The sequence below is a fragment of the Amblyomma maculatum genome, chromosome 2, assembly GCF_055883805.1.
Source record: "Amblyomma maculatum isolate TAMU_Amacu chromosome 2, ASM5588380v1, whole genome shotgun sequence".
In the NCBI taxonomy this organism is placed as follows: Eukaryota; Metazoa; Arthropoda; class Arachnida; order Ixodida; family Ixodidae; genus Amblyomma; species Amblyomma maculatum.
The window spans coordinates 430,674-445,122 of NC_139345.1; the positions used below are offsets into that span (position 1 = coordinate 430,674).

At 48.5% G+C, this 14,449-nt stretch overlaps 3 protein-coding genes across 7 annotated transcripts in view; 1 reads left to right on the forward strand and 2 right to left on the reverse strand.

The window, feature by feature from the left end:
• The window catches only part of LOC146197787 (protein unc-13 homolog B-like), a 363,959-nt gene that overhangs the window by 220,559 nt on the left and 128,951 nt on the right, over positions 1–14,449 (reverse strand). The gene's annotated exons all lie outside the window — the stretch shown is intronic.
• The window catches only part of LOC146197790 (uncharacterized), a 76,119-nt gene that overhangs the window by 57,821 nt on the left and 3,849 nt on the right, over positions 1–14,449 (reverse strand). The gene's annotated exons all lie outside the window — the stretch shown is intronic.
• On the forward strand, positions 410–2,434 carry LOC146197791 (uncharacterized). The gene has a single exon (XM_084593010.1). It carries the CDS (start codon positions 410–412, stop codon positions 2,432–2,434), a length of 2,025 nt encoding a protein of 674 aa, XP_084449136.1.

The following is a 14,449-nucleotide window of genomic DNA, read 5'->3' on the forward strand; positions in this document are numbered from 1 at the left end:
TATCGATAAATTTCTGTCCCTGCAAGGTCCCACTCAACTAGAGCAAATTCTATCGAACCTATATATTCCTCCACCTCTTCTATCAACCTATCCAGCTTACACAGGCGCCTCTCGAGCAGATCTCGACAAACCCTCCTCTCTCAACGAGCTTGATTTTGCTCTCGCACAAAATTCCCGCTCCTCGACACCAGGTGAGGACCTCGTCACCTACACTCTTCTTCGAAACCTTCCTGACCCCGACAAAGAAACTCTTCTTTCTTACATCAACGAACACTGGTCTGAGGGCACTTTCCCCGACGAGTGGAAATCCTCGACCATTGTCCTTATTCCGAAACCAGGTAAACCGTCTACTCTCCAAAACCTTCGTCCCATCTCCCTTACCTCATGTGTGGGAAAGACTATGGAACGGATGGTTCTGACCCGCTTTCAGGAGCATCTCGACGCCATCGACTTCTTTCCTCACACCCTAATCGGGTTCCGTTCTCACGTCTCGACGCAAGACCTTTTCCTCCTCCTCGAACACACATTCCTCCAGCCCCCCTCAGCTCAGGTACATGCCTTGGTCACAGTTGACGTTCGCAAGGCATTCGACAACATCAGCCATGATCACATGCTCGACTCCATTCAGCACACTAACTGCGGGCATAACACATATACTTATCTCCGTAACTTTTTGCAGAACAGGACGGCCCAATTTCGACTACAAGATACTCTTACTGAACCAATCGCCCTAACACGTGGCACTCCACAAGGTGCTGTGCTCTCCCCGACTCTCTTTAACATCGGCATGACCGCACTAGCCAGAAAGCTCACCTCCATCCCCGATCTGCATCATATATTTTACGCTGATGACATCACACTCTGGTGCACCCGCGGGTCCCCCGGAGATGTCGAAAACACGCTACAGCAAGGCCTTGACCTCATCTCCTCTTTTCTTTCTCACACCGGACTTCAACCAGCACCGGAAAAATCCGAACTCCTTTTCCTCACGCATACACAATATCAACGCTCCACCCAGTCACTCATATCACTACACATCGATAACCAACCAATACCCCGAGTCAATTCATGCCGGGTTCTCGGTATGCACCTTCACACGAAACAAAGCACGCCCTCCGTTCAGCAGAACATTAACACATGTCATCAAGTTACTCAATTGGTTCGGCGTGTAGTTAAGCGTCATGCTGGACTAAGCGAGTCACGTGCCACGCAGCTAGCACACGCCTTGGCCTTAAACAAAATCCTCTACTACATACCTTACCTTAAACTTACACAGCAACACCTTACCAAGCTCAGAGCCGCACTCAACACTCTATACAAAGCCGCACTACATCTCCCAGTTCACACGTCCAACCAACGACTCTACGAAACAGGCCTTTTCCTGCCTCTTCCTGCGCTCATCAACTTCCATCGGGAGCGCCAGCTAGCCCGCTTGTCTGGCACGCAACAGGGTCGATGGATTCTGCGGGAGGCTGGAATACCCCCCATTGATCTTCCTCTCCACATACCCGGTCATGCACTCCCTTCTAACCTCCGGATTGCACCCATCCCTCGGCACATGCAGCCGGGGCTACATGACGGTCGTCGACAGGCACAAGCTACCCACCACAACCCTCCTTTCTCTACTCATACGGTGGCGTACACAGACGCCTCACGCCTTTCAGACACTGGCACCGGCGCATATGTCATCCATTCCCCGCATCTTCCGGACCCCATATGCCAGACGTGTGGACCTTTTAGCAACCCTCCCTGCTCAACCACGCTTGAAATCACGCCCATCGTGCACGCCGCTCAGACATTCATGCAAATGCCCTCCACAAACAACTACATTATATACACGGACTCACAAAACGCTCTTCGATCCATCCACAACCGCACCATACCCGTTGACTTACGAGACAGTCTCGATGAGGCCCTCTTCGCCTTACGCCCAGCCACTGTCACTCTAAAGTGGATCCCTGGTCATTCAGGGATCGCCGGAAATAAGCTGTGTAATCAGATCGCCAGCGATTTCCATAACCGGGCTCCGGTGATCCCCTGGGTCAGCCCACCGACAAGTGACGAGGCATACGCTCTAAAACACATCCTGAAAGAGCATTATACGCAGCTAAAGGAAGATTTTGCCCGTCTTCCGGCGCCCCACCCAGCCCTCACTATCCCCCAAGCCAGAGTAGTTCTCCGTAAAATTCAATCAAATGCCCTCATTACCCCGGCGCGCCTCTCCCTTTATCACATGCGAGCTGACCCCTCGTGCCCTAACTGCCCCTCCATCTACGCGAATCTTGAACACTGTCTTTTCCTCTGTCCTGCCGCCATACAATCCTCACACTATCCATACCCCCCACCTGTATCCTGGCGTGCCTGGCTGGAATCTTCTTCACCGAAGGAACAACTATTCTTGGTACGACAGGCAGCCGACCTGTTGGACGCTTAATTTGAGTCCTGAATAAAGTGCATTACTAATTACTACTACTACGGCAAACGGCGTAACCTATGGTCTCCGCTGAACGTGTCTTGACGCTGTCGCGTTAACAAAAATGGATCACATTTCCACGAACACAAAGAAACGCGCCGTGTAATGTTTTCGCCGTGGACTGAAAATACAAATGCTACATCAGAATTTTTGTTCGATACCGTGCTGCAATGTTTCCAGCCCACAGTCGAAACGTCCGGTAAACAATTATTAAAGAAAAATAATCGTTCCGTAATGACATAAACGCGCAGGAAGAGTCGGCTCACATCTGCCGCGAAGTCACAAAACCTCGCCGATTGCGCGATGCGCCGTCGGCACGATTTTCCCCTTTCCTCGGCGTCAGACGCACACTGCTCGGCCATAAATACGAAGGCCCCAAAGCCGCACAAAAGCAGACTGCGGTGCTCGGGCAGGTTTTCCTCCCATCTTCCGGGCATCGTATACCTGTTCGCGTGCCGGCGATCACAGGCTTCTACTGCTGCACGATTCAGTCTGACTTGCGCTTCCCTGGAGACCCTTCCTTATTCCCCCCCATCGGTCCCTTATACGACCAATGGAAGAGTAGGAGAAAAAGACAAAACATATCGCACCAAGAAACGAGTCGCACATGAATACCAAGAAGGAAACAGCTACGCAGAAGTAACAAAGTGATGCACACGAATAACGATAAATCTGACCGTGAGACATTAGAGTGCACTGCCTCGCGAGGAGGATATAAAGCAACTGAGATCGGGAGCAGAGGGCTGGCGCGATCCGGCGCAGGTACGATAGAGGAGGTACCTCTCTCCACTCCGCCACTGGTGGCACTATACTGCTTCTCAGCGGCGGCCGAGGGCGCCGCGCTGCCAGCGTTTGTTTGGTTTCGTCGCCCGGGCGGTGTGGGCACCGCGCGTGCGAAGGAAGGTAAAATACGGGGGCGGCTGAGAGCAACGCAACCCAAGAAAGACCCCAGAGAGGAATGAAATGTCCCGCACGAAATGGTTGCTCCTGAAAGAGAGCGCGAAGAAAGCAGCGCGGCTCACGGACGGATGCAAGAGGCGCGCATTCGGAGAATTCGGTCCGAATGCCTCAAAGGCTATGAGCCATTCCTTCGGCAAAACCAACATGAAGACCGAGAAACAGGGAGGAGGAATGGCAGGGGGATTTGGAAAGGCAAATTTCACTCTCGGAAGAACAAGGAAAGCTATATAAGGATACGTAATGGAGGAGCAGAGAAAAGCAGCGACGAGGGTAAGCAGAGCAGGTAAACAAACACACGAGATACCTATAATAAAACAAGAAAAGAAGACTGGAGGTACGAAAAAAAGGCAGAGTGAAGGAAATCTTGAAGCAGAACTGAGGAAACTATGGTGCCTTGGCAAAATAGACGGGAGATGTAAAGCCGACCGCCACTGAAAAAACACTCACGTGCGAGGGCAAACAATCCGCGTGCTCGGTTAGAGGGGAGACTATTCTCGACGCAGGGATATCGCCGGCGACTAGAAAGCGAGTGGACGCAGAGTATTTGTGTTTCTCCCGAGGGAGTGCAGCAGAGCGCGGCCCTTTTCCAAATAAAGCCAAGGACAGTACGCAGCAGCCGAATGGATCACATGGGGGCGCCCTCGCTGCCGAAGCAAGCACTGTCGACACATCACGCGGGAAATGCGGACACAGCGCCGCTCTATCCAGGGGATTTCAAGTACAGGGTTCACTGCTCCCGACAAAGACCGCATAGAACCTAGGGAGTTGTCAAGCAGGCTTCGCTGGACTTTAAAAAAAAAAAAAAAAAAAAAAAAAAAAACAGAGTAAAAAAATAAAAATAAAAAAGAAATCGACGCACCAATTGTTTTCCCAGCCCGGTAATATATATATATATATATATATATATATATATAACCGCAGTGAACCCAAAGCTGCAATGCAATAGAGAAAAACGAATCTCTAAAGCGAATGGATGCAACGGCGGCGCCATAACCCTATCGCGTACGACACAGAAACAAGGATCATTACCTAAAGAAATGCACAGACAAAACCAGAGCGGCTCTTTTTTTTTTTTTTTTTTTTAGCATAGAACGTACGTTGTGTTGGTAGGTCATCATGCAAAGCAGCACCACACATCAAGATGTGACACGAAGAAAAAAAAGAAGAAAACAACTGGACGAAGACGCACGTCTGTTCACCCAGTGTTTCCTTCTTAGCGCCCCGCCCCATCTTGCTGCACGCTGCATTACGCGACGAACGTTTTCTTTTTTCGTGCTACCCCTGGTTTCCGAAAGACGCAATATAACACCAAAAAGAACGATCTGAATCGAGTCCACAATTTCGCAGAATGAATGAGCCAAGCGAAGGTGTTCAAACGTACGAAGCAACTGAGAGTCGACACGAACGCAGCGGTCTCGGGTCACGATCATGCCGCAGAGGCAGTTTCAGATATTCATAATTGCGACTGCGCATCCGACAAGATCACCGGCTCAAAAAGCAAACAAACAAACAAACAAAAAAAAAGGCCAGCCATTTCTCTCTGCTGGGGCCTGTCAACTTTGCCAACGAGCAGGAACAAAGCCGACGGCGCGTAGTCAACAGTCCTTGTCATTGCAACGCATTGACAAAACTAAACAGCCAGGCTACCGGTGGCTGCAAAGTATTTATGAAAAGAAAAGACAGGTGGGGCCAACTACTGCGTCCATTTTGAAGAAAACCGAGACTTCCCAATCAAAGCAACGAAAGCTCGTCAAGCCGAAAGCTCGAAAAGCTGTTCGTGTTGTGAAGAGCGAAGGACAGTGACCAGTACCCACGCACACACACACGAGACGTGTTCACATGGTTAGGTTCACTGGTATGTTCAAGAAAAAGATAGAAACGATAACGTCTCTACGAACAGGTTATTAAAGGCATATATTTTTGTTTGTTGCGCTTGTGTTCTAAGCTGCACAACCCGCGGCGAACGAGGCCGGGAAATTACCACCCAGAATGACTACTGGACGAAAGCAGAGGCAAAAGGGAAAAAAAGGGAGGGGAGAGAGAGATAGAGGGTGTTCTGCTTCTTAATGCTAGCGTGATCAGCGATGGAAACACGAAGCCAGGTGTTTTCCAATTTAATGAAACCTAAAACGCACAGACGGCGCACTCGCGCGTTCGCATAAGACGACATGAGGGTAGGGGGATTAAAATCTCCGTGTTCAATCATACGCCATGACGGTCTACCTCGCTCATATTTCACCCTGGAAGATAATTGCACGCGAACTGCGGTTTCTTTATGATGCGGAAAGGAAAAAAGAAATTCGGGGTGAACTTAAAGTGCTGAAACTGTTTTAGAATTCAAATAAATTGAAAAAGTTGAATCTGCGAAGGCTGATGGTAAATCCTGGCAATTTGTTTTGCTGTAGCATTTACACTGACGCCGTAATTGCTGACTAAAACTGTCTGGAGAAGCGTTCAGGCTTCTCCGCAGCACACGGTGCGAAGTAGGCACACCAACGATGACGTCACTTGCGGAGGTGATGCATTTTCAACGCATAAACGCTATTACACTGAGGAAGAAAAACCAACGCCAACGAAGGTAAAGGCCACGAGGTATTGTTCGGCGGCATCGGGAGACTCGTGAAAGGAATTGGGCGAAACCGTCAGAAGTTTGAATGACGCCATCGATAATGTCGTCGTCATCAAGTTTCTCCGCATTGCTTTGCTGCTGTGAGGAAACGCCTGACTTCGTCGCGACTTCAATATTTGATTGCATACGTTTAAATGGCAGCGCAAAACCTCTTCGTGAGCGAAATCTACAAGTTTGATGTATTCTAACGCGTGCACCTCGTGAAATTCTCGAAAAGTGTTTCAGCTTCCCTTTAACTCTAACTAGGTACAGTAATGCGAAAGTATTTCGAGTTCTGTAACGTCGCATTGCGGATTCTCCCCACACTATGCTTGCGGACCTCGACCGCACTCGGACAGATGCAGATGTGTATGGCGAATTTACCTAGGTGAAATGAAAGAGAGACGCATACAGAAGTTCATGAAGATGGCGACGCTCAATGCAGAGCGTAAGAGTGTGCTGTAGTTGAAACATGATGAAGACGGCGATGTTTAATGCACAGCGCGAGTGTGTGTAGCAATTTTACACCAGGAATGACAAGCTGCAGCGATAGCATAGTCGTGCCCGTCGTCTGTGGGCTCAATAAGGTAAACATGCGGCCTGATTGTCCTTGCTCACAAATGGCAGATAAACCAGAAAGCACTCCGCATTGCAACGTTAAATGTTCGCGGCCTTACTTCGCGGCGCGGGCAATACCAGCTGAGTCGCTTAATCTTGGAAAATAATTTCGACGTCATTGCAGTTAAAAAAACTTAGACTCGTAAGATGGCTTGCATTACTTGTACCACACGCATAACTGTTAACAAAATCTCTGCAGAAAGCACTCCTGTGCGATCTTCCGTGAGACAGGGACGCCCGATGTCGCCATTACTCTTTGCAATTTGTCTTTTTTTTTTTCTTTGTTTACCTGTGCTGTATAATAAGAAAATAACAGGTTTTCACCTTCAATGATGTGAAGTGAGACTTTTGTCACATGTGGATGATATACGAGTTTTTTGTCAAGATTACGATATCACTAAGGTAGTTAAGGTTGCGTTAGAGTAGTGGAAGAAAAATCGAAGTGCAGAAGTCTGGCACGGCACAGAGAATAATACGCCGCGTTATTTTGCCGGCATGGCATGAACGATTAAGTTTACTAAATATCCGGGATTGTGGCTTGACTGTTATCGCGAAAACGAAATAATGTGGGAACAAGAAACGCAGGCTGCTAGAGAGATGTCGCAAAGTTGGCAAGGCAGAGACGTTTCAGTGTTCGCCCATATGCGACAGTTTGCTTTTTTTTTTTTGTTCGTAGCAAAACTGTCGTATATTTGTCATGACGCGTGTTAATGTACAGAGATATTGCACCACGTTTTCGCTGTATTTATTTGGGGTTCAAGCTGAGAAAGGTGCAGTCGCGCAAACCTTTCCGGTCAGTCGGCAACTGGGGTCGCGGTCTGTCTGCCTTCGTTGTTTGGCAAACTGTCTCTCGTTTCATATATTTGCGCGGCCAGAAAGGCTATTTTCTTTCCTTTTTTTTTTTTTTTTTTTTTTTTTTTTTGCGCACAGCCATACAAGTGTGTCTAAAGCCTTGCAAGAGTTGGTTGTTTCCTGTGGAAATTTGTACTCGCAGCCTTTCTCGAAAGTTGCAATCAATCCGCATGCTTAAGGTACGTTTGTTTCTCTTCAGGTTATTTAAGCAGTGTGAAAAGAAATGAATTATACAGTGAGCTCGTTGAAATCCTGATGCCGGATCTTCTGCACAGGATGGTTTACCGGCATGGCTCGAGACAGGATGTCCTTAAAAGGGTGAAGGAAATGCCAGCAAAACCCATTCTAATGTCACTTTTCTTCAAATTCTACATGAACGCCTTCTCAGTAAAAACATGCCTTCACGAGAAAAGTATTTTTGTCTATTGGTCAACAATTGTATTCTTTGAAACAAATCTGAAAAAAAAAAAAAAACGCTTTTATGGAATGTTGGAACAATATTTTCCACTGGGATGTCCTTCAGAGACCAAAGAATTTTTTTTAATTACCAGTCATGTTTCACAGTATTCGCTATCAGTCGGACAAAAATAACGGCGGGGTACCACACGACATGACAATGGTTCTGAGCCTCCACAGCCTTTGGAGGACAACAATGCAAGTCCCTCGCGCCGTTGAAAACGTTCGCTCTAGGCGTGAAAATAACGTTTTGAAGCTCAGCGCGAGCCGCCCGAATGGCTCAACTTGTTTAAAAAAATTGGCTGCACGGAACAAGTTTCAGCGTGATGTGAAAACGCATGTCTGGTACGTCACTGTCTTCTTTTCTGGTTGTATTTATGTCAAAGCAGGAAATAAAGAAAAATGGAAGCAGATCTGTTCGTTCTGACTCGGGTTCTAAAACCAGTAGTGGCAATGCTTTTTCTTTACTGACCTGCGGACATGCGCTGCCCATCCACGTCAACTCATAAGCCAAGAATTGTTTTCGCATTAAAAAGCATTGGTTCGAAGGCGTTGTGCGCGCTTGAGTCGAACGTGAAATAATAGGGGCTCCTCTTACGAGCCCGCGCTACGAAGGCGCCAATGATCCTAAAACGCGCCGACACAATTCTTCGGCTGTCCTCGACGCCGGGCGACGTCTCTTCACTATCAGATGGAAAGCTCCCCAAAACGGCACTTCCCTGATACCTTTACGGCAGGCAGTGTCGAAGCGGAAGTGTAGTTTACCGCGAGGAGCTCGTGATGGCTGTTTACGCTCACAAGTATAAAAATCATCATCATCATCATCATCCTGACTATACCCACTGCAGGGCGAAGGCCTCTCCCATATATAAAAATAATCTGGATGTTTAAACGATGGAAGTGAAACGATACAAGGTGTTTAGAGCTAGCTGCGTGAGCCTCTGACGCAAGAAAATAGTCGGCTCCCCGTGGATTAGACAGCAAGCTGAAACGAAATGTTGCGCGATAAAAGTGAGCCTGGTAGCCTGAAATGAAAGGAGCTTGTTTAGTTGATTACTCGTCTTCTTTTTAAAACAAACATCACAAATGAAGTAAATGTGCCAACAGCTACTCGTGCCGATGTGCTGGAACGAGGTGAATGTCCGTAGCGGTACGGCTAGATTCGAATGCGATGTGAACCTGATGTTGGCGGTGCATAATAATCGTTGCGATTTAGCCATAAAATCCACTGCCGGAGGAGGCGTCTTCGTGCCAGGACTGCATTCATAACGCTCATTTCCTACTCCTCATTTGCCCTACTTCTAAGAAAACAAGGACGCATGCAAGTTCTCAAACAACTCGAACTTCATCAGCGAGTACACAACAGCAGCCTCGCATGCCTATCAAAAAGCTTTAGGGAGAGCAGTACACGCCAGTTGGAAGCTTTGCTACGCGAGGGAAACTCGCTAGACACCATTTCGGCTGACAAATAAAAAAAAAAAAAACCCGCAGGTACCGAGTATGCGCATATCCGCGACGTCTGTTTCAATGCTGAAACCTCAAACGAGGACCAGAAGGAGTCTCAAGGAACATAGTGTGCGGTCGTTCATGGACTGAAAATGCCGTTCGACACTTCCGGCGCGTCCAGTGTCACTTCCCGGAGCACCGACAACGAACGGCAGACGAACAGTCCCCTTTCTCTGCCGCGAAAGCTCTTATATACGAGTCGCTTCGATTAACCGGCTTGCTCCTAGGAGCGGCCGATCCGCGCTCAGGAGGTCTCGATTTGCATGTCGATCAGCGGCGCGAACGACGGCACCATTCACGGCTGTCAGGCGCAAAGGTGGACAACAGGCGGTGCGCCGGAAGTCTGTCCATCCTCTCTCCGGCACATGGGCGCACTTCCGCTCCTATAGAATGCCGCTTCGGCCGCCATTCCACTCGCGGCACCATACGACCTGCTCCTTCCCTCTAGCTGTCAAAGGGTTCGCCTCGCCCTCTTCGGCCATATTTCAGATCCATCTTCCCGTGAGGGGTAATCCTCGTAGGCGCTTAGTAGAGGGAAATGGTTTTGCGTGACGAATACCTGAGCGCGAAAAAAAAAAAAAGAACATCAGAGAAGGCACGCCGTTTTGCCGGCACTCTGCGACTGTGTGCCTCATATGGTGTCTTCGTTTCGATGCGCATGTAGTCAGTTAATTCGCCACAATATTTCGAGACTACTCCGCATGGCCTCGGTATGGCAAAGCTTCAGCGGCTCCTGCATGTGTAGCGGCAAGCGATGTTCTTGCGGCATGCTATTGCGTGGCACGTGACATGGTATCAACAGCCGCGGGGCTGGCCTCAAGCGCAATACATACTATTTCCTTGCTCAGGCGCCTACTTAGTGACGAAGGAGAGTTACACCACAAATATGATGTGGTCGCAAAGTGAAAGCAGTTTAAAACAAAACGAATATTAATACTTTCCAATCGCCTTTTCAGGCATTTAGGAGGTCCAAAACATCGAATAAAAGCGACTGTCCGGCATTCCTATCACTTGATTTGCAATAAAGCGCGCTTTCCCACTTCAACACGAAATGGTTATCCTGCTAGTATTCTGGCCCACTTATAAATTGGCCCCTATTTATCGACTGTCTATTTTCTTTTTCCTTTTCTTCGCAGTCTGGCCGCACTTTGCCTATAAGTAAGCGACTATAACTAGCCCCCTTTCTCGCCATGTTAGTTTTGACAAGACGCAACAACGGGTGTCAACTGTCTCCCTCTAAATTCGAGAGCTCACATTCACAATGCACGACGCATTTGCCCCAGTGTAGTGTGGGGACATCGACAGACACCGTCTAGCCAACCCCGCCTCCGCCGAAGTGCGCTCCCCCCTCCTCCTTCACCATTTTCTTTTTTCCCAACAGAAAAAACGCGCACCCGGCTGCCATTAGCAGACATAGGCGGCGGCAACATAGATCATATGCGCAGCCGCGGTCTGCCCGGAAATCGCTCAACGCGGGCATCTGGGATCGCAACTGGCGAAATCATTAGTCACCAGGGAACGGCCAACGCTGCCGGACATTCCAGCGACTCTAGCCGGACAGCGCCAGCTGTACACGAGCGGAGGGGACACCACAGCAGCTCCTAACAGAACGCGGGTGAAGGAGCTTTGCGAGATCGCACGAGTACGACAAAACCATCACGCAGGTCGACACGAAAAATATATGGCGCCCTGATATACCAATTCTTTAAGCACGAAATGCCTTTAGCCCCCGTTGTCGACGCACCGCGACAATAGCGAAGACAGAGCACGAAGGCAAACCTAAGCGGAGGAAACATTCAGGTGCACACGCTGACGGCGAAGCAAAGCTCGTGTCAGAACAGTGCCTCTAGATGCTACGCCGGTTTCTGCGCATGTGTGGTCCCAGCAAATTAGAACAAACAACATAGGCGCGTGGCAGCAATCTTTGCAGCAAAAGGCATCTTCTACCTAACCTCGCTACCTTTTGGCAGTAAAATTGTAGGAGAACTTACTGATTTAGTAGCCCGCTTGCACCGTGTGCGACAACAAGAAAAGCACTTCTAAAAATTGACCCTAAGTTCGTGCGCAGCCAATTTACTTCAGCGCGTAATTATTCCTGCTTGTTTCGTAACATACTTAGCATTTTTGCCCTTCGCGTGCATGCCAATTTTCATGCGGTTACATGGAACAGATTGTGGACCTCAAAAGTCGTTAATTTTGCCTTGAAGAAACCGATAAAATTAAACGACACAAAAGGGTCGTTGTTCACCAAGCGACATGCAGAGAAGTAGGACGTTTGCGTCAGGGGCGTAAAAGCTAGTCCATGCGTCCGCAACATCGCTCATTTGTCCTCTCCTTCACGAGCGCTGTCGCCTGCATATCACAGTTAACTTTTTTTTTCTTTTTTTTTTTCGCACTGAACCACGCGTTATGTTACTGCGTATTCAATGTCCGGTCCAGAAAAGCGTTAACAAAGGTAGCCGATCAGCCCTTTGGTGACCGTAAGCTGCTTTGCAGAGTTGCCAAGGCCATTTTTACACTGTTCAGGGCACAGAATTGCGCGAAGCCGTGTCGCAGCCTCATATCAGAACACTGACATCGACTGACAAAACTAAGCGCAAAGTTTCAACGCCGTTTTCCGTCGTCCCTTGCTCGTGAACAATAATAATGTCGCCAAGTTCGCCAACGAAGCATTCGAACACGTGCCACATTAAAAAACATGAAAGCTTCCCATTTTCGACCACGTCGCAGTTCGTCGCGATGGTACCAGTTTATGCTTTTATACTAAATTTGGTTAAGACGAGGGGCTCAGCGCACGCCATACTGGAAACCGAAATAGGTGGTCAGTATATATTCATTCGGAGCACGAGCTTCGCCCAAAACAGAACACTGGCCCTCGTCTTCTGCGGCCGTCACTCGGGGCCTTTTGGAACGCGAGCTGCAAGCTATGCCTCATTGGCATTGCAAGGTTTCGCCGAATGTTCACCTTTCGGCACAGTTCCTCAGGCGTGCAAACGCAGACTCGCGCAAACGCCCAGGTACTCCCTGGGTCATCAATCATTCCGGCGCCGACTGGTCCGTTCGATACGCGGTTTCCGTCCGGCGACTAGGGGGCATCAACGGCTGCCTTTCGACTGCCCGACTTGGCCACTATAACCGGAGAACATATTTAAGGCAAAATGGTCTTTCTCTAGGCATCGTGAACACACTTTTTAAATTTTTAATAATGATTCCTCGCCGCCGAAAGCTACCTCCATCTCTGCCTATTTTTTTCCTCTTATCCCGTGCCCAAAGTGCACCGTTTTCGGCCTAGATCAGTACTTTTTTGGCCTCTAATTACATCACAAAAAAAAGAAGACAAACAAAACTGACCTACAGACAAAGAACCTTTCTGTAATCACACTGGACCGATGGAAAACGAGACAGACAGCGGGACTCCTTGCCACTACTTAAGTCGAGACGCAAGATGCCACCGCAAACGCATTTTCGCCTTAGGACCGTCCATCATGCTCCTCTTCGAGCTCGAAAGTGGACTTAACTTCGGTTCGACAGCAGCTTGCACAGGTAAGACATCATCATCTGTCTCCCCCTCCCGTTCCACTAGCAGCCCTCATCGGCGTCTTTCCTGGCCAAACATGGGCGCCGAGTCTACATCTAGGCCACCAGGTAGTGCAACGGTTGAAAATACCCCGCCTCAAGAATGCCTGCACCACTCGATAGGTTTGCTGTTAGCAACGGTAGGGGTTTTGTTTCTTTTCCGTCTCCATAAACGCGCACGGCTTCCTTCTTGGAAAGCTCCCGCGATATTTTCCGAAGTGATTTCAGACATTTCCAACGGCTAGGTTTATCGGGTGTCAGGAAACCTGGCCGAACATAATAGACCAGCAACTGGAGGTACGGATCAGCTTGTACTAAGTTAAAATCATTTGTACCCGCAAGCAGCAGTCAGCCGGTCCAGTGCACAACGGCTGGTCTTGAGACGGTAAGTGTTTAAGTCGCACGAAGACAATAAATTCAAACTATTCTTCTGACAGCATTCTTCAGGACTTTCCCCTTTTCATCCATAAACTCGCTACAATGCAGCAAAGTGAAGCCTCAAATTACCGCAGGATTCAACACGAACTTGGCGCCACGAGTAGTGGCGTGGCGCACTGCGGAAGCTGCCTCCTCATCCTCCCCCCGCCCCATCGTTTCCTTTTTTTTTTTTTTAATTCCAAATTTGTTTCTTTTTTTCGCGAACTCTTGCGCCTAGGAAAAATGAACCACAACATCTTTTGAAGTTACCGTCGTCATGGATGGCTGCGAACGAAGCACACTTGGCTATAAAGTTAGACGCGATTCGGCGTTCCTATATATCGGGCAGAATACTAAGACCCACAGTAGTTAGCTAAATCGCTATCAGGGGCGGATTTATGAATGAACTCTGCAAACAGCTGCTTGGCTGGTTGTCCTATGTGCATAGATAATCCTTTTTTTAAGCTCTTGTTTTTTGTGTCAGGAGACAGTTAAGGCACAGTTTTTCAATAAGAAGTTCCTCTCTACGAAGGGCTACCCGTTGGGCTGCCCCGTCGCCCCTTTCAAGTTAGCCCCGACAGCATGCGGCTTCCGCTGTACGCAAACGCAAGAGCTGCACAGTGTAGCCTTTTTGCCATCGCGGACCATATCACGGTTTAAACTCCATGTCTTCCAAGACGAGCTGCCACGTAGATTTCCTTAGCGCTCTTCGAGAAAGAAGCAAAAAGAAAAAAGAAGAGATAGATATAGAGCGAAGAGACAACACATGCAGGAAAATTAAGCTTTATAGCTTTCTTTTCATACGAGCCAAGGTTAGAAAAAGACGCTGAACTAGCGTCAGGTTTATCTGCGGCACTCAGCCCGAGCAATACCTTTGTAACCATCAATTACATTAGCCGCTAGACTGTGAGAGAGAGGCGCCGCTATGACAGACCAACCATCGGCCTTCGCACTGTCGCAAAAAAAAAAAAAAAAAAGAAAAA